Here is a 21,136-nt window from a genome sequence, read left to right on the forward strand (position 1 = left end):
CACAAACCACAGAGATGTGAGTTTGCCGTTTGTTGGCTTTAAAGATGACAGGAAGAGCCATCAGACTTCCTTTTAAAGCAAATATATGTGTGATTATAATACATGGGTTAAACTGTTATGAGCTGGAACATTGGACTTAATGCTTATATTTTAAACTGGTTCTACACTCCTGAAGTAGCTAATTAGATACGAGTATACTCATATGAAATACTGAGTATGGAAAATGAGTTAAGCCATGCTTATAAGGACACACATTTCAGTTGACCTTTACCTCTACATTTTAGAGTGTTGAACAGTCCTTTACACTTTATTCTTTGGAAATTGCGAGATTCTTCACCAATGGACATACTTTATCACTCACTATTCTACATTCCATTTAGAAAGAAACATTCCAGTAAGGAGTCCTGAAGTTAAAACTACTATAAACATGCTATTTTATTCACAGATAATAAATACATATAAATGCAGCTTCTATCATGTAAACATATGAATTCATTTAATAATAGGAAGTACTTAATGAAACTTAACACACCAAAGACTACTTGAAATAGAAAACAATGCTATTTCTTCAGCATAACAGTAAGTCTATCCTAAAAAGCACTTTGTATAAAGTTCAGTGTATAACTTCATATTTACAAACATTTACATATATCTATGCATCCTTCCGTCCTCCTTTCCACAAAGTACAGTAATCACTGATGGTGGACAATGAAGACAACATGTCCTTGACCCAACAGGAGTTAGTTGTCTGTCCTTAGTCAAAGGCCAGTGTCTCTGGCTCTCCAGTGGTGGAGCGAGGAGCTGACAGAGTGTCTGACTTTCGACCCTCCGCTAAGGCTTTGAAATGCTGAAACAAGGAGATGTTTTTTAGGATGGGAGGACTAAACATTATCATTGAAAAATAGCTAAATAAGTTACATTACTTTGGACATTTCACCAAATTGTGCTATTTATAATTCATGTTTATGGTGCTGTTCCGCAAAATTGGCTTTTTAACAATTTTGTCAGAAATAAACTACTGAAAGAACATGACAATCACAGCAGACATGATGACACTGTCATCCCAATGGTCCCTACTGAACTGAAAGTTAGGGGAGTAAATACTGCGGTACCTGTGAGTTTTTGAACTCAGAGTAAAGGGTGAACAGCACATGGAGTGAGTGAATCCGGCTCTTGTAGATGGGGATGTCGAGGATTCCTTTGAGAGAGTGAAAAAAAAGAAGGAATGTATTCAGTAAGGCACAACTAACACATTTCTTATAGGAGTCCAGATTGTCCAAATGTTTTATCCAAATGTGTTACACAAGCAGACAGACATTGTTGAATGCATTGTGTGCAGAGATGGTGAAAAACTCACCACATATGACCTCAATGTACTCGTTCAGATCACAATTGATATCGGCCGTTGGTAGGCTAACCTAGAAAAAAAGGTGAGGAAGGGTTGAGGTAGAGAAAACAGAAAACAGTTTTGACAATGGTTGGGCTTTTGCTTTCTGTGCAAAGGGAACACAGCAACTCTTGAAGGACACCAGAAGTTGATAAGAAAGCTTCTTTACTTAATAGTGTTTAACTGCTGCCCTACGTACATAGTCATTGAACACTGGTCACAATAATACAATGTTTATACACTGTTTTACCCACTTCATATGTATATACTGTATTCTAGTCAAGGCTCATCCCATATAACTACTGCTGTACACACCTTTTCTTCATATACTGTCTATACACACCATCATATACACTGAGTGTACAAAACATTAGGAACACCTGCACTTTCCATGACAGACTGACCAGGTGAAAGTTATGATCCCTTATTGATGTCACTTGTTAAAGCCACTTAAACCAGTGTAGATTAAGAGGAGGAGACAGGTTAAAGAAGGATTTGTAAGTCTTGAGACAATTGAGACATGTATTGTGTATGTGTGCCATTCAGAGGATGAATGGGCAAGACAAAAGATTGAAGTGCCTTTGAATGTGGTATTTTAGTAGGTGCCAGGCACATCGGTTTGAGTGTCAAGAACTGCAACGCTGCTAGGTTTTTCACGCTCAACAGTTTCCCATGTGTATCAAGAATGGTCCACCACCCTAAGGACATCCAGCCAACTTGACACAACTGTGGGAAGCATTGGAGTCAACATGGGCCAGCATCCATGTGGAACGCTTTAGACACCTTGTAGAATTGAGGCTGTTCTGAGGTCAAAAGGTGGTGCAACTCAAAAAAATAAAGGGAACACTTAAACAACACATCCTAGATCTGAATGAATGAAATAATCTTATTAAATACTTTTTTCTTTACATAGTTGAATGTGCTGACAACAAAATCACACAAAAATTATCTATGGAAATCAAATTTATCAACCCATGGAGGTCTGGATTTGGAGTCACCCTCAAAATTAAAGTGGAAAACCACACTACAGGCTGATCCAACTTTGATGTAATGTCCTCAAAACAAGTCAAAATGAGGCTCAGTAGTGTGTGTGGCCTCCACGTGCCTGTATGACCTCCCTACAACGCCCGGGCATGCTCCTGATGAGGTGGCGGATGGTCTCCTGAGGGATCTCCTCCCAGACCTGGACTAAAGCATCCGCCAACTCCTGGACAGTCTGTGGTGCAACGTGGCGTTGGTGGATGGAGCGAGACATGATGTCCCAGATGTGCTCAATTGGATTCAGGTCTGGGGAACGGGCGGGCCAGTCCATAGCATCAATGCCTTCCTCTTGCAGGACCTGCTGACACACTCCAGCCACATGAGGTCTAGCATTGTCTTGCATTAGGAGGAACCCAGGGCCAACCGCACCAGCATATGGTCTCACAAGGGGTCTGAGGATCTCATCTCGGTACCTAATGGCAGTCAGGCTACCTCTGGCGAGCACATGGAGGGCTGTGCGGCCCCCCAAAGAAATGCCACCCCACACCATGACTGACCCACCACCAAACCGGTCATGCTGGAGGATGTTGCAGGCAGCAGAACGTTCTCCACGGCGTCTCTAGACTCTGTCACGTCTGTCACATGTGCTCAGTGTGAACCTGCTTTCATCTGTGAAGAGCACAGGGCGCCAGTGGCGAATTTGCCAATCTTGGTGTTCTCTGGCAAATGCCAAACGTCCTGCACGGTGTTGGGCTGTAAGCACAACCCCCACCTGTGGACGTCGGGCCCTCATACCACCCTCATGGAGTCTGTTTCTGACCGTTTGAGCAGACACATGCACATTTGTGGCCTGCTGGAGGTCATTTTGCAGGGCTCTAGCAGTGCTCCTCCTGCTCCTCCTTGCACAAAGGCGGAGGTAGCGGTCCTGCTGCTGGGTTGTTGCCCTCCTACGGCCTCTTCCACGACTCCTGATGTACTGGCCTGTCTCCTGGTAGCGCCTCCATGCTCTGGACACTACGCTGACAGACACAGCAAACCTTCTTGCCACAGCTCGCATTGATGTGCCATCCTGGATGAGCTGCACTACCTGAGCCACTTGTGTGGGTTGTAGACTCCGTCTCATGCTACCACTAGAGTGAAAGCACCGCCAGCATTCAAAAGTAACCAAAACATCAGCCAGGAAGCATAGGAACTGAGAAATGGTCTGTGGTCACCACCTGCAGAACCACTTCTTTATTGGGGGTGTCTTGCTAATTGCCTATAATTTCCACCTGTTGTCTATTCCATTTGCACAACAGCATGTGAAATTTATTGTCAATCAGTGTTGCTTCCTAAGTGGACAGTTTGATTTCACAGAAGTGTGATTGACTTGGAGTTACATTGTGTTGTTTAAGTGTTCCCTTTATTTTTTTGAGCAGTGTATATACCGAACAAAAATATCAACGCAACATGTAAAGTGTTGGTTTCAAGAGCTGAAATAAAATATCCCAGACATTTTTTATACGCAAAAAAAGCTTATTTCGCTCTTATTTTGTGCACAGATTTGTTTACATCCTTGTTAGAGAGCATTTATCCTTTGCCAAGATAATCCATCCACCTGACAGGTGTGGCATATCAAGAAGCTGATTAAACAGCATGATCATTACACAGGTGCACCTTGTGCTGGGGACAATAAACGGCCACTCTAAAATGTGCATTTTTGTCACATAACAATGCCACAGATGTCTCAATTTTGAGGGAGCGTGCAATTGGCATGCTGACTGCAGGAATGTCCACCAGAGCTGTTGCCAGAGGATTAAATGTTCATTTCTCTACCATAATACGCCACCAACATCGTTTTAGAGAATTTGGCAGTACGTCCAACCGGCCTCACAACCGCAGACCACGCCAGCCCAGGACCTGCATATCTGGCTTCTTCACCTGCGGGATCATCTGAGACCAGCCACCCGAACAGCTGATGAAACTGAGGAGTATTTCTGTCTGTAATAAAGCCCTTTTGTGGGGAAAAACTAATTCTGATTGGTTGGGCCTGGCACCTAAGTGGGTGGGCCTATGCCCTCCCAGGCCCACCCATGGCTGCGCCACTGCCCAGTCATGTGAAATCCATAGATTTCCTTATATGAACTATAAATCAGTAAAATCTCTGAAATTGTTGCATGTTTTTTTATTTTTGTTCAGTATACCCGAACTCTGACATTGCTTGTTCTGATATTTCTTAATTTCCTTATTTATAGGATTTGTGTGTATTGTTTTGTATTGTTCGGTAATACTGCACTGTTGGAGCTAGAAACATAAGCATTCCGCTGCACCTGCGATAACATCTGCAAAATATGTGTACGCGACCAATAAAATTAGATTTGAGTATCAAATGTAGGGTATGAAAATGAACCTTGGTCACAATGATGTGTCCAATTAAGGCTGCATTTAGACAAGTCAATGCTGAACAGGAAATTACAGACAGGAAGTAGCTAGCTAGCAGGTCAAATTTCTTGCTGTTTAAAATATCCATTGTTCCATAGATAGATGAGCAGATTCAGTTCAGGTTTGGTGACTAACCTTTCCCAGCAGCTCTTCAAATTCAGGTGGCCACTCCTGCATTAGAGTATCAATGTCTGGCATGGACCTGGAACAATATAATACACCCATCGTTTCATATCAGTGGTTACATTCCAATGTCCATACTAGCACACCACATGCATATATTTTTACATTTTTAGTCATTTAGCAGACGCTCTTATCCAGAGCGACTTACAGTTAGTGAGTTCATACATTCATACATTACTTCCTTCTTAGTAGAATGCAAATTTGGATATTGGAAGTTTGGCACGGAGCCAGTGTCTATTCACCTTCACATAAATCACTGAACTGACTTAGAATCAGATAATGGTCAGAGTCTGTGACAGTTTCAGTACCAGTTCTAGCCGGTCCCAGATCTGTTTGTGCTGTATAGCAAACTCTTATGGTCATTGTCATACCAAACATTTGTTTTGGAGTTTGCTATATAGCACAAACAGATCTGGGACCAGGCTAGGGCAGCACCAGTACTGTGAGGTAAAGTAAACATTTGCCTGGTGTAGTGGACGGTGGCTGGGGGTTTGGCACGATGGAGCTCACTGATGCTCTCGATCCAATTCTCGATGGCTTTGGGATTCTTCTCTGGGTTCTCCACACTTTTCACTTTCACCTCCTGAGCAGCGCATGGAAAGAAGCGATCAATGAATTTGCAGTGTGTGTGTGTGTGTGTGTCTCAAAGCAGTACCCATAGTTATGTGCACAGTGATGTAAATTGTGCCCGACTGTGGGGGATTTATAAAGCTGCACCGTGTTATACTTGTTGTTCTTACCGCAATGTTGTGCTGCTTGCTGTTCTCAGAGAGCCACAGTGACAGGACAGTGGGGTCTGACTGCTTGGTGCATGGCTCATCCAGGACCAACAGCCCCAGGTTGTCTGCTTTGCCATCGGGACGTGGGACCTGAGGTTACAATGGAACAAAGTAATTGACAGTAGCCCAGCTCGGAGAGCTTATTATTACATTCCACCTTCCTCCCTGCATCTTTTGATGTAACCACTGATCATTACATGATTGGATTAGAAAACACAAAGTTTACACCAAATTGGACATTTCATCAATGTGACTCCATCAAGCAGGGAAGGAAAGAACTGGCACCATAAAATAAATGTGAAGCTAAGAGAAAATGTGTTTTTTTGGTAATGCTTACTTTAAGGAAGGCATCAATGTCTCCCACCGCTGGGATGAAATCAGGTATAAAGGGTTTAAGCTTGTGGTCTAGTTCAATGGTCTGAGGAGTATACCTGCAGATTCACAAACAATGTTACTAAAAAATATATATATATAATAATTATGCGGAATTGTTGCTTGGAGCAAGGGCTGTTTTTCGACCTGTGTAGAAATGTCAATAAGTGGCATATTCAGCTTAGTCAGCTGTAAATAAACACAAACAGCTCTGTATCTGAGCTGCAGGCGCCACTCACCGAGTGATGTACTGAAACAGCTCTTTGATCTCCGCAGTGACAGGAAGGTGGTCGTAGTCTGCCGGGTCATATGCCCTGCAAAGAAAAGCATCAGATTTGGGATGTTTGTCCGTTTACATTTAAAATGAACTACAGTGCTGTGAAAATATATTTGCCCCCTTTCTGATTTTCTCTATTTTTGACACTGAATGTTATCAGTTCTTCAACCAAAACCTACTATTAGATAAAGGGAACCTGAGTGAACAAATAACACAAAATGTTGATACTTATTTCATCTATTTAATTAAACATAATTCAAAACCCAATCCCCCTGTGTGAAAAAGTAACTGGTTGTATCACCTTTTTCCTACCGCAACCAAACGCTTCCTGTAGAGGAATTTTGTCCCACTTTTCCATGCATAAATGCTTTAACTCAGTGACATTTGTGGATTTTCAAGAATTAATCAGGTTTAGGTCTGGACTTTGACTAAGCCATTCCAAAACTAACAATGTGTTGCTTTTCAGCCATTCTGATGTAGACTTGCTTGTGTGTTTTAGATTATTATCTTTCTGCATGACCCAGCTGTGCTTCAGCTTCAGCTCACGGACGGATGGCCTTTCATTCTCCTGTAGAATTCTCTGATACAGGGCAGAATTATGGTTCCTTCAATGATGGCAAGTCGTCCAGGTCCTGAGGCAGCAAAGCATCCCCAAACCGCCACACTACCACCATCATGCTGGACAATTGGTATGAGGTTCTTACTGTGGAATGCAGTGTTTGGTTTTTGCGAGACATAACGGGACCCATGTCCTCCAACAAATCGACTCAAGTTTGCCAAAAAGCCCCTGGATGATCGTCAAGAATCCTGGAAGAATGTTCTATGGACAGATAAGTCAAAAGTGGAAATTTCTTGACGACATGGGTCCCGTTATGTCTTGCTTTGCTGCCTCAGGACCTGGACAACTTGCCATCATTGAAGGAACCATGAATACTGCTCTCAATGATGTTTACATGCACACTAATAATTCGACATTAAACTGATTATGGCAGTAGGCCGAATATGGCATTAGTCATGTAAACACCTTACTCTGCTTATCTTAAATCAGTGTAAGGTCATAATCAAAGTAAGCATACGCCGATTAAAACTGGTTTTCTGCGCAATGTTAACGTCTTAAAATCAGAATTACAGTAGTGTATTAGATCTGCGCATGTGCTAGCACTAGCAGCGCAAGCTTCTATTCTTTTGCGCGAGTGAAATGAGTTTCGGAGAAACTAAAAGTAGGCATCTTAAAAATAGTTTTCCCATACAAACTTTATATGCCCCAACTCAGAATCAAATAGGCATCACAACAATAACATGGTCGCTGTGGTAGAGCTTTATTTTGATTGCCGATTTTCTGCATTTATCAAAAAACCCGATTTAGATGTTGTGGCAGGACCTGAAACAAGTAGTTCATGCTCCAAAACCCACAAATGTCACTGAGTTAAAGCAGTTCTGCATAGAAACGTGGGGTAGAATTCCTTCACAGCTATGTGAGACTGAAAAACAACTACAGGAAGCGTTTGGTTGCTGTCAATGCAGCTAAAGGTGGCACAACCAGTTATTGAGCGTTAGGGGGCAAATACTTTTTCACACAGGGGCATTAGGTGTTGCATAACTTTGTTTATTAAATAAATGAAATAAGTATGACAAATGTTGTGTTCTTTGTCACTCGGTTTCCCTTTATCTAATATTAGGTTTTGGTTGAAGAACTGATAACATTCAGTTAGGAAAATATGCAAAAATCTAGAAAATCAGAAAGGGGGCAAATACTTTTTCACAGCACAGTAAGTGTGTATAAATGAAACAATCTTTCTGTGATAAATGTTGAACACAGTGAATGTTGTACAGGAGTGAGTGGACAAACCATAAAGATGCAAACCTACAGCGCCTTCAGAAGGTATTCACACCTCTTGACTTTTCCCACATTTTGTTGTGCCTGAATTTAAAATGGATTAAATTGAGATTTATTTGTCACTGGCATACACACAATACCCCATAATGTCAAAGTGGAATCATGTTTTCATAAATGTTTACAAATTAATTAAAAATGAAAAGCTGAAAAGTATTCAACCGCTTTGTTATGGCAAGCCTAAATAAGTTCAGGAGTAAAAATGTGCTAAACAAGTCACATGGATAATAGTGTTTAACATGATTTTTGAATGACTACCTCATCTCTGTACCCCACACATACAATTATCTGTAAGGTCCCTCAGTCGAGCAGTGAATTTCAAACACAGATTCAACCACAAAGACCAGGGAGGTTTTCCAATGCCTCTCAAAGAAGGGCCCCTATTGGGTAAAAAACAGACAGACAATGAATATCCCTTTGAGCATGGTGAAGTTATTAATTACACTTTAGATGGTGTATCAATACACTCAGTCACTACAAAGATACAGACATCCTTCCTAACTCGGTTGCAAGAGAGGAAGGAAACCGCTCAGAGATTTCACCATTAGGCCAATGGCGACTTTAAAACAGTTACAGAGTTTAATGACTGTGATAGGAGAAAACTGAGGCTGGCTCAACAACATTGTAGTTACTCCACAATACTAACCTAATTGACAGCATGAAAATAAGGAAGCCTGTACAGAATAAAAACATTCCAAAACATGCATCCTGTTTGTGACAAGGCACTAAAGTAAGAAATTAACTTTTTGTCCTGAATACAAAGTGTTATGTTTGGGGCAAATCCAATCCAACACATTACTGAGTACCACTCTCCATATTTTCAAGCATAGTGGTGGCTGCATCATGTTATGTGTATGCTTGTAATCTTTAAGGACTGGGGAGTTTTTCAGGATAAAAAATTTTAACTGGAGCTAAGCAAAGGCAAAATCATAGAGGAAAACCTGGTTCAGTCTGATTTCCACCAGACACTGAGATGAATTCGCCTTTCAGCAGGACAATAACCTAAAACACAAGGCCAAATCTACACTGGAGTTGCTTACCAAGAAGACAGTGAATGTTCCTGAGTGGCTGAGTTACAGTTGACTTAAATCTACTTGAAAATCTATGGCAAGACTTGAAAATGGTTGTCTAGCAATGATCAACAACCAATTTGACAGAGCTTCAAGAACTTCGAAAAGAATAATGGGCAAATATTGCACAAACCAGGTGTGGAAAGCTCTTAGAGACTTACCCAGAAAGACTCACAGCCGTAATGGCTGCCAAAGTTGCTTCTACAAAGTATTGACTCAGGTGTGTGAATACTTATGTAAATGTATTCATTTTTTCAATACATTTGCCACAATTTCTAAAAACATGTTTTCACTTTGTCATTATGGGGTATTGTGTGTAGATGGGTGAGAAAACATTTTTTTAATCAATTTTTAAATCAGGCTGTAACACAACAAAATGTGGAATAAGTCAAGGGGTATGAATACTTTCTGAAGGCACTGTAGCTGCATAAAGCATTCTGTGAAGTTATCCTCGATTAAGATTTGTTCCTATTAGAAAATATGGCTTCTACCTACACCTGGCTTGAATAGAACTGCCTCTTACTCAATTCTAAAACTGACCTGCACGTATAGCTCGGATCATCTTCCGTTGTCTTCTCCCTATCGAGATACTTAACTATCTCTGGCCCTGGCTGTCTGCTCACAAAATGTACATGGTTATTATTATGAGCATATAGGACCTTCATGTAGCAACTCAAAGACCTCTCTCCTCACCTCCTTAATCCACATAGGAGGAGAAGATCCAAAGTCCCTCCGATCGGACCTTCTCCTCCAATGTGTTTTAAGATACTCAACTATCTCTGACTCTGGCTGCCTGCTCACAAAATGAACACAGTTATGATGAGCATATAGGACCTTCATTTGACAACTCAAAGATGTTCTTGCCAAGTTTGAGGCCCTGAGCCCTGGCATCAAAAAGGTTTGTGGGTCTGTCTAATTTGGATGCAAGGAGCTGAGGGTTTAAAACACAATTTGTGTCCTCCTTACTAAGACATGACATGATGGTATAATGGTGTGTGTGTGTGTGTGTGTCAGTGTTTCCATTAGCCGGTAATAGTCGGCTTTTGTCCCAAAAAAAGAAAAGAAAAGACAATTAATACAATTGGAGCTGGTCAATTGTTCAGGATAAAAAAAATACACATATACAGTGGGGAGAACAAGTATTTGATACACTGCCGATTTTGCAGGTTTTCCTACTTACAAAGCATGTAGAGGTCTGTAATTTTTATCATAGGTACACTTCAACTGTGAGAGACGGAATCTAAAACAAAAATCTAGAAAATCACATTGTATGATTTTTAAGTAATTAATTTGCATTTTATTGCATGACATAAATATTTGATACATTTTTATTTTTATTTTTTTATTTCACCTTTATTTAACCAGGTAAACCAGTTGAGAACAAGTTCTCATTTACAACTGCGACCTGGCCAAGATAAAGCATAGCAGTGCGATAAAAACAAACACAGAGTTACATATGGGGTAAAACAAAAACAAAGTCAAAAATACAACAGAAATACATATAATATACAGTGTGCAAATTTAGCAAGTTATGGAGGTAAGGCAATAAAATAGGCTATAGTGCAAAATAATTACAATTAGTATTAACACTGGAATGATAGATGTGCAAGAGATGATGTGCAAATAGAGATACTGGGGTACAAATGAGCAAAATAGATAACAATATAGGGATGAGGTAGTTGGGCGGGCTAATTTCAGATGGGCTGTGTACAGGTGCAGTGATCGGTAAGGTGCTCTGACAACTGATGCTTAAAGTTAGTGAGGGAGATAAGTGTCTCCAGCTTCAGAGATTTTTGCAATTTGTTCCAGTCATTGGCAGCAGAGAACTGGAAGGAATGGCGGCCAAAGGAGGTGTTGGCTTTGGGGATGACCAGTGAGATATACCCGCTGGAGCGCAGACTACGGGTGGGTGTTGCTATGGTGACCAATGAGCTAAGATAAGGCGGGGATTTGCCTAGCAGTGATTTATAGATGGCCTGGAGCCAGTGGGTTTGGCGACGAATATGTAGTGAGGACCAGCCAACAAGAGCGTACAGGTCACAGTGGTGGGTATTATATGGGGATTTGGAGACAAAACGGATGGCACTGTGATAGACTACATCCAATTTGCTGAGTAGAGTGTTGGAGGCTATTTTGTAAATGACATCGCCGAAGTCAAGGATCGGTAGGATAGTCAGTTTTACGAGGGCATGTTTGGCAGCATGAGTGAAGGAGGCTTTGTTGCGAAATAGGAAACCGATTCTAGATTTAACTTTGGATTGGAGATTCTTAATGTGAGTCTGGAAGGAGAGTTTACAGTCTAACCAGACACCTAGATATTTGTAGTTGTCCACATACTCTAGGTCAGACCCGTCGAGAGTAGTGATTCTAGTCGGGTGGGCGGGTGCAAGCAGCGTTCGGTTGAAGAGCATGCATTTAGTTTTACTAGTGTTTAAGAGCAGTTGGAGGCTACTGAAGGAGTGTTGTATGGAATTGAAGCTCGTTTGGAGGTTTGTTAACACAGTGTCCAATGAAGGGCCAGATGTATACAAAATGGTGTCGTCTGCGTAGAGGTGGATCTGAGAGTCACCAGCAGCAAGAGCAACGTCATTGATATACACAGAGAAAAGAGTCGGCCCAAGAATTGAACCCTGTGGCACCCCCATAGAGACTGCCATAGGTCCAGACAACAGGCCCTCCGATTTGACACATTGAACTCTATCTGAGAAGTAGTTGGTGAACCAGGCGAGGCAGTCATTTGAGAAACCAAGGCTATTTAGTCTGCCAATAAGAATGCGGTGGTTGACAGAGTCGAAAGCCTTGGCCAGGTCAATGAAAACGGCTGCACAGTACTGTCTATTATCGATCGCGGTTATAATATCGTTTAGGACCTTGAGCGTGGCTGAAGTGCACCCATGACCAGCTCGGAAACAGGATTGCATAGCGGAGAAGGTACGGTGGGATTCGAAATGGTCGGTGATCTGTTTGTTGACTTGGCTTTCAAAAACTTTTGAAAGGCAGGGCAGGATGGATATGGGTCTGTAACAGTTTGGATCTAGAGTGTCACCCCCTTTGAAGAGGGGGATGACCGCGGCAGCTTTCCAATCTCTGGGGATCTCAGACGTTACGAAAGAGAGGTTGAACAGGCTAGTAATAGGGGTTGCGACAATTTCGGCGGCTAGTTTTAGAAAGAAAGGGTCCAGATTGTCTAGCCCAGATGATTTGTAGGGGTCCAGATTTTGCAGCTCTTTTAGAACATCAGCTGTCTGGATTTGTGTGAAGGAGAAGCGGGGGGGGCATGGGCAAGTTGCAGCGGAGGGTGCAGAGCTGGTGGCCGGGGTAGTGGTAGCCAGGTGGAAAGCATGGCCAGCCGTAGCAAAATGCTTGTTGAAATTCTCGATTATTGTAGATTTATCGGTGGTGATAGTGTTTCCTAGCCTCAGTGCAGTGGGCAGCTGGGAGGAAGTGCTCTCATTTTCCATGGACTTTACAGTGTCCCAAAACTTTTTGGAGTTAGTGCTACAGGATGCAAATTTCTGTTTGAAAAAGTTAGCCTTTGCTTTCCTAACTGCTTGTGTATATTGGTTCCTAACTTCCCTGAAAAGTTGCATATCGCGGGGGCTATTTGATGCTAATGCTGTACGCCACAGGATGTTTTTGTGCTGGTCAAGGGCAGTCAAGTCTGAGGAGAACCAGGGGCTATATCTGTTCTTAGTTCTGTATTTTTTGAATGGGGCATGTCTATTTAAGATTGAGAGGAAATTACTTTTAAAGAACAACCAGGCATCCTCTACTGACGGAATGAGATCTATATCCATCCAGGATACCTGGGCCAGGTCAATTAGGAAGGCCTGCTCGCTGAAGTGTTTTTGGGAGCGTTTGACAGTGATGAGGGGTGGTCGTTTGACCGCGGACCCGTTACGGACGCAGGCAATAAGGCAGTGATCGCTGAGATCCTGGTTGAAGACAGCGGAGGTGTATTTAGAGGGTAAGTTAGTCAGGATGATATCTATGAGGGTACCCATGTTTACGGATTTAGGGTTGTACCTGGTAGGTTCGTTGATAATTTGTGTGAGATTGAGGGCATCTAGTTTAGATTGTAGGATGGCCAGGGTGTTAAGCATATCCCAATTTAGGTCACCAAGCAGTACGAACTCTGAGGATAGATGGGGGGCAATCAATTCACATATGGTGTCCAGGGCACAGCTGGGGGCTGAGGGGGGTCTGTAGCAAGCGGCAACAGTGAGAGATTTATTTCTGGAAAGGTGGATTTTTAGAAGTAGAAGCTCAAACTGTTTGGGCACAGACCTGGATAGTATGATGGAGCTCTGCAGGCTATCTCTACAGTAGATTGCAACTCCACCCCCTTTGGCAGTTCTATCTAGACGGAAAATGTTATAGTTGGGGATGGAAATTTCAGAATTTTTGGTGGCCTTCCTAAGCCAGGATTCAGACACTGCTAGAACATCAGGGTTGGCGGAGTGTGCTAACGCAGTGAATAACTCAAACTTAGGAAGGAGGCTTCTGATATTTATGTGCAGAAAACCAAGACTTTTACGGTTACAGAAGTCAACAAATGATAGCTCCTGGGGAGTAGGAGTGATACTGGGGGCTGCAGGGCCTGGGTTACCCTCTACATCACCAGAGGAACAGAGGAGGACTAGAATAAGGATACGACTAAAGGCTTTAAGAACTGGTCTTCTAGTGCGTTGGGTACATAGAATAAAGGGGGCAGTTCTCCGGGCGTTGTAGAAAAGATTCAGGGCATTATGTACAGAAAAGGATATGGAAGGATATGAGTACAGTTCAGGTAACCCTAAGCGTTGGGTAACAATGAAAGAGATAGCGTCATTGGAGGCATCGATTGAGCCGGTCTCGGCGTGTATGGGGGGTGGAACAAAGGAACTATATGAGGCAGTTTGAGAGGGACTAGGGGTTCTACAGTGAAATTGTATAATAAGAACTAACCCAAACAGCAATAGGCAAGGCATAATTGACATGGGAGAGAGGCATAAAGCAGTCACAGGTGTTATTAGAGAGAGCTAAGACACAACTGGAAATAGCGATAACGTTTGGGCTAAGACTAAACAGAATAAACAGGACAGGGTACCGTGTAAAGGAACAGTCCAGCAGGCATCAGCTGTGCAGCTGAGTGATCATAAGGTCCAGTGAACAGCAATATGTGAGTCCGAGAGCAGTTCAAATTGGTGCTTCAGCACAGCTAGCAGGGAGCACAGTTGTAGTTTGCGTGTGCTAGCGGGCCGGGGCTGGCAGATGGATCTTCGTGGTCGTCGCAACGGGAAGCCTGTTGAAACCACATCAGACTATTTCGTCGGCAAACCAGTCGTGTTGGATCGGCGGGGCTCCGTGTCAACACTAGGTGGTCCCGTCCGGTTGACAGAGAGGTAGATAGCCGGGAGATGGGAGATGGGCCTAGCTCAGGATGATTAGCCAGACCTCAACGTCCATTTTGTAGCAGCTAGCTGGTAGCGATGAATCCGGAGTTAAAGGTCCAGTGATTCAGTGATTCCGGCAGAAAAACTGATATGTTCTGGGTCGATAACGCGCTGTGCAGACAGTGCAGACTGGCCGAATAATAGTCCAGACTAGAGCTGGCTGGTAGGTGGTGCAGGCCACGGACAATGGTGAAAAACCGCTAACGGTAGCTGATAGCAAGTAGCTAGTTAGCTGGCTACTCCCGTCCGGTAGACCTAGAGGTAGATAGCCGGGATATGAGCCTGACTCTAGGCTAGCTCGAGGCTAACTGGTGCTTGCATCGGGGGCAGTGGTGATTAGCCAAACAGCAACATCCATTCGGTTGCGGCTAGCTAGTTGCGATCCGGTGATTAATGTCCAGTGATTAAATTATTCCGGCATAAAATCCAATGTTCTGGGTGAAATAGCAACTGTGGCTAATAGCAAGTAGCTAGTTAGCTGGCTAGCTAGTTTCAACTGGAGATTCTAGATAAAAGGTAAGTCAATAATAGAATCCGTTCCACATTGAGTGAGGCGGGTTGCAGGAAAGTATATTTTGTAGAAGGATGAAAAGTCTGATAGGAAAATATGTACGAAAAATACAAAAAAAACAGGGTATTTACAGGCTATTTACAGACACACGACAAAAACAGGACTGCACTACTACGCCATCTTGGAATCTATGTTCAGAAAAGCAGAACTTAATATTTGGTACAGAAACCTTTGTTGGCAATTACAGAGATCATACGTTTCCTGTAGGTCTTGACCAGGTTTGCACACACTGCAGCAGGGATTTTGGCCCACTCCTCCATACAGACCTTCTCCAGATCCTTCAGGTTTCGGGGCTGTCGCTGGGCAATACGGACTTTCAGCTCCCTCCAAAGATGTTATATTCGGTTCAGGTCTGGAGACTGGCTAGGCCACTCCAGGACCTTGAGATGCTTCTTACGGAGCCACTCCTTAGTTGCCCTGGCTGTGTGTTTCGGGTCGTTGTCATGCTGGAAGACCCAGCCACGACCCATCTTCAATGCTCTTACTGAGGGAAGGAGGTTGTTGGCCAAGATCTCGCGATACATGGCCCCATCCATCCTCCCCTCAATACGGTACAGTCGTCCAGTCCCCTTTGCAGAAAAGCATCCCCAAAGAATGACGTTTCCACCTCCATGCTTCACGGTTGGGATGGTGTTCTTGGGGTTGTACTCATCCTTCTTCTTCCTCCAAACACGGCGAGTGGAGTTTAGACCAAAAAGCTCTATTTTTGTCTCATCAGACCACAGGACCTTCTCCCATTCTTCCTCTGGATCATCCAAATGGTCATTGGCAAACTTCAGACGGGCCTGGACATGCGCTGGCTTGAGCAGGGGGACATTGCGTGCGCTGCAGGATTTTAATCCATGACGGTGTAGTGTGTTACTAATGGTTTTCTTTGAGACTGTGGTCCCAGCTCTCTTCAGGTCATTGACCAGGTCCTGCCGTGTAGTTCTGGGCTGATCCCTCACCTTCCTCATGATCATTGATGCCCCACGAGGTGAGATCTTGCATGGAGCCCCAGACCGAGGGTGATTGACCGTCATCTTGAACTTCTTCCATTTTCTAATAATTGCGCCAACAGTTGTTGCCTTCTCACCAAGCTGCTTGCCTAACTCCGCTGTGTCCTCCTCCCAGAGTGCGAAGAGCCTAGGCGTGACCCTGGACAACACCCTGTCGTTCTCCGCCAACATCAAGGCGGTGACCCGCTCCTGCAGGTTCATGCTCTACAACATTCGGAGAGTACGACCCTGCCTTACACAGGAAGCGGCACAGGTCCTAATCCAGGCACTTGTCATCTCCCGTCTGGACTACTGCAACTCGCTGTTGGCTGGCCTCCCTGCCTGTGCCATTAAACCCCTACAACTCATCCAGAATGCCGCAGCCCGTCTGGTGTTCAACCTTCCCAAGTTCTCTCACGTCACCCCCCTCCTCCGCACACTCCACTGGCTTCCAGTTGAAGCTCGCATCCGCTACAAGACCATGGTGCTTGCCTATGGAGCAGTGAGGGGAACGGCACCTCTGTACCTTCAGGCTCTGATCAGTCCCTACACCCAAACGAGGGCATTGCGCTCATCCACCTCTGGCCTGCTGGCTCCCCTTCCTCTGCGGAAGCATAGTTCCCGCTCAGCCCAGTCAAAACTGTTCGCTGCTCTGGCACCCCAATGGTGGAACAAGCTCCCTCACGACGCCAGGACAGCGGAGTCACTCACCACCTTCCGGAGACATTTGAAACCCCACCTCTTTAAGGAATACCTGGGATAGGATAAAGGAATCCTTCTACCCCCCCCCCCCCCAATAGTAAAGTGGTTATCCCACTGGCTATAGGGTGAACGCACCAATTTGTGAGTCGCTCTGGCTAAGATCGTCTGCTAAATGACGTTAATGTGCCCTTGAGCAAGGCACTTAACCCTAATTGCTCCTGTAAGTCGCTCTGGATAAGAGCGTCTGCTAAATGACTAAAATGTAAAATGTAAAATGTATTGTCCTGTAGCCCATCCCAGCCTTGTGCAGGTCTACAATTGTATCCCTGATGTCCTTACACAGCTCTCTGGTCTTGGCCATTGTGGTTGAGGTTGGACTCCAAACTGATACGCAAAACGACGCCAGATTCAAAACTTAGAATTTTTCAATTTAAATTATTATATAAAATTCTTGCTACAAATACAATGTTATTTGTATGGGGGATACAATCTTCCCAGCTCTGCAGATTTGGCTGTGAAGAGACAGAATCATTAGATCATTTGTTTTGGTACTGTCCATTTGTAGCTTGTTTCTGGACACAGGTCCATGAATGGCTGAAGGATTGCAATATTTTCATGGAGCTGACCCTGCAGATAGCACTACTGGATGATCTGAAAAGTCATAGTCAATCGATCAATAATATAATATTTATTTTAGCAAAAATGTTTATTTTCAATTCACAAACAAATGTTATCCCTGATGTCCTTACACAGCTCTCTGGTCTTGGCCATTGTGGAGAGGTTGGAGTCTGTTTGATTGAGTGTGTGGACAAGTGTCTTTTATACAGGTAACGAGTTCAAACAGGTGCAGTTAATACAGGTAATGAGTGGAGAAAAGGAGGGCTTCTTAAAGAAAAACTAACAGGTCTGTGAGAGCCGGAATTCTTACTGGTTGGTAGGTGATCAAATACTTATGTCACGCAATAAAATGCAAATTAATTACTTAAAAATCATACAATGTGATTTTCTGGATTTTTGTTTTAGATGCCGTCTCTCACAGTTGAAGTGTACCTATGATAAAAATTACAGACCTCTACATGCTTTGTAAGTAGGAAAACCTGCAAAATCGGCAGTGTATCAAATACTTGTTCTCCCCACTGTACATATATATATACACATACACACACACACACACACACACACACACACACATATACAGTTGAAGTCGGAAGTTTACATACACCTTAGCCAAATACGTTTAAACTCAGTTTTTCACAATTCCTGACATTTAATCCTAGTAAGAATTCCCTGTCTTAGGTCAGTTACGATCACCACTTTATTTTAAGAATGTGAAATGTCAGAATAATAGTAGAGAGAATGATTATTTCAGCTTTTATTTCTTTCATCACATTCCCAGTGGGTCAGAAGTTTACATACACTCAATTAGTATTTGGTAGCATTTAAATTGTTTAACTTGGGTCAAACGTTTCGGGTAGCCTTCCACAAGCTTCCCACAATAAGTTGGGTGAATTTTGGCCCATTCCTCCTGACAGAGCTGGTGTAACTGAGTCAGGTTTGTAGGCCTCCTTGCTTGCACACGCTTTTTCAGTTCTAACCACACATTTTCTATAGGATTGAGATCAGGGATTTGTGATGGCCACTCCAATACCTTGACTTTGTTGTCCTTAAGCCATTTTGCCACAACTTTGGAAGTATGCTTGGGGTCATTGTCCATTTGGAAGACACATTTTCAACCAAGCTTTAACTTCCTGACTGATGTCTTGAGATGTTGCTTCAATATATCCACATAATTTTCCTTCCTCATGATGCCATCTATTTTGTGAAGTGCACCAGTCCCTCCTGCAGCAAAGCACCCCCACAGCATGATGCTACGACCCCCGTGCTTCATGGTTGGGATGGTGTCCTTCGGCTTGCAAGCACCCCCTTTTTCCTCCAAACATAACGATGGTCATTATGGCCAAACAGTTCTATTTTTGTTTCATCAGACCAGAGGACATTTCTCCAAAAAGTACGATCTTTGTCCCCATGTGCAGTTGCAAACCGTAGTCTGGCTTTTTTATGGCAGTTTTGGAGCAGTGGCTTCTTCCTTGCTGAGCGGCCTTTCAGGTTATGTCGATATAGGACTCGTTTTACTGTGGATATAGATACTTTTGTACCTATTTCCTCCAGCATCTTCACAAGGTCCTTTGCTGTTGTTCTGGGATTGAGTTGCACTTTTCGCACCAAAGTACGTTCATCTCTAGGAGACAGAACGCGTCTCCTTCCTGAGCAGTATGACGGCTGCGTGGTCCCATGGTGTTTATACTTGCGTACTATTGTTTGTACAGATGAACATGGTACCTTCAGGCATTTGGAAATTGCTCCCAAGGATGAACCAGACTTGTGGAGGTCTACAATTTTTTTCGGAGGTCTTAGCTGATTTCTTTTGATTTTCCCATGATGTCAAGCAAAGACGCACTGAGTTTGAAGGTAGGCCTTAAAATACAGTGAGGAAAAAAAGTATTTGATCCCCTGCTGATTTTTACGTTTGCCCACTACAAAGAAATGATCAGTCTATAATTTTATTGGTAGGTTTATTTGAACAGTGAGAGACAGAATAACAACAAAAAAATCCTGAAAAACGCATGTCAAAAATGTTATAGATTGATTTGCATTTTAATGAGGGAAATAAGTATTTGACCCCCTCTCAATCAGAAAGATTTCTGGCTCCCAGGTGTCTTTTATACAGGTAACAAGCTGAGATTAGGAGCACACTCTTAAAGGGAGTGCTCCTAATCTCAGTTTGTTACCTGTATAAAAGACACCTGTCCACAGAAGCAATCAATCAATCAGATTCCAAACTCTCCACCATGGCCAAGACCAAAGAGCTCTCCAAGGATGTCAGGGACAAGATTGAAGACCTACACAAGGCTGGAATGGGCTACAAGACCATCACCAAGCAGCTTGGTGAGAAGGTGACAACAGTTGGTGCAATTATTCGCAAATGGAAGAAACACAAAATAACTGTCAATCTCCCTCGGCCTGGGGCTCCATGCAAGATCTCACCTCGTGGAGTTGCAATGATCATGAGAACGGTGAGAAATCAGCCCAGAACTACACGGGAGGATCTTGTCAATGATCTCAAGGCAGCTGGGACCATAGTCACCAAGAAAACAATTGGTAACACACTACGCCGTGAAGGACTGAAATCCTGCAGCGCCCGCAAGGTCCCCCTGTTCAAGAAAGCACATATACAGTGGGGGAAAAAAGTATTTAGTCAGCCACCAATTGTGCAAGTTCTCCCACTTAAAAATATGAGAGAGGCCTGTAATTTTCATCATAGGTACACGTCAACTATAACAGACAAAATGAGAAAAATAAATCCAGAAAATCACATTGTAGGATTTTTTAATGAATTTATTTGCAAATTATGGTGGAAAATAAGTATTTGGTCACCTACAAACAAGCAAGATTTCTGGCTCTCACAGACCTGTAACTTCTTCTTTAAGAGGCTCCTCTGTCCTCCACTCGTTACCTGTATTAATGGCACCTGTTTGAACTTGCTATCAGTATAAAAGACACCTGTCCACAACCTCAAACAGTGACACTCCAAACTCCACTATGGCCAAGACCAAAGAGCTGTCAAAGGACACCAGAAACAAAATTGTAGACCTGCACCAGGCTGGGAAGACTGAATCTGCAATAGGTAAGCAGCTTGGTTTGAAGAAATCAACTGTGGGAGCAATTATTAGGAAATGGAAGACATACAAGACCACTGATAATCTCCCTCGATCTGGGGCTCCACGCAAGATCTCACCCCGTGGGGTCCAAATGATCACAAGAACGGTGAGCAAAAATCCCAGACCCACACGGGGGCACCTAGTGAATGACCTGCAGAGAGCTGGGACCAAAGTAACAAAGCCTACCATCAGTAACACACTACGCCGCCAGGGACTCAAATCCTGCAGTGCCAGACGTGCCCCCCTGCTTAAGCCAGTACATGTCCAGGCCACTCTGAAGCATTTGGATGATCCAGAAGAGGATTGGGAGAATGTCATATGGTCAGATGAAACCAAAATAGAACTTTTTGGTAAAAACTCAACTCGTC

At 43.4% G+C, this 21,136-nt stretch overlaps 1 protein-coding gene across 1 annotated transcript in view; it reads right to left on the bottom strand.

Moving 5' to 3' along the window:
- Nucleotides 1-410: 410 nt before the first annotated feature.
- Nucleotides 411-21,136, bottom strand: part of ift46 (intraflagellar transport 46 homolog (Chlamydomonas)) — a 32,988-nt gene continuing 12,262 nt past the window's right edge. Inside the window, exons 5-12 of the mRNA XM_084169706.1 lie at nt 6,363-6,437; nt 6,089-6,182; nt 5,713-5,841; nt 5,437-5,555; nt 4,925-4,991; nt 1,358-1,418; nt 1,113-1,198; nt 411-847 (exon numbers count right to left, since the gene is read on the bottom strand). Coding sequence (XP_084025832.1) covers nt 755-847; nt 1,113-1,198; nt 1,358-1,418; nt 4,925-4,991; nt 5,437-5,555; nt 5,713-5,841; nt 6,089-6,182; nt 6,363-6,437 — 724 coding nt within the window. The 3' untranslated portion in view covers nt 411-754. The remainder of the gene's footprint in view (nt 848-1,112; nt 1,199-1,357; nt 1,419-4,924; nt 4,992-5,436; nt 5,556-5,712; nt 5,842-6,088; nt 6,183-6,362; nt 6,438-21,136) is intronic.

The sequence above is a fragment of the Coregonus lavaretus genome, assembly GCF_964263955.1.
Source record: "Coregonus lavaretus genome assembly, chromosome: 10".
NCBI classification, from domain to species: Eukaryota; Metazoa; Chordata; class Actinopteri; order Salmoniformes; family Salmonidae; genus Coregonus; species Coregonus lavaretus.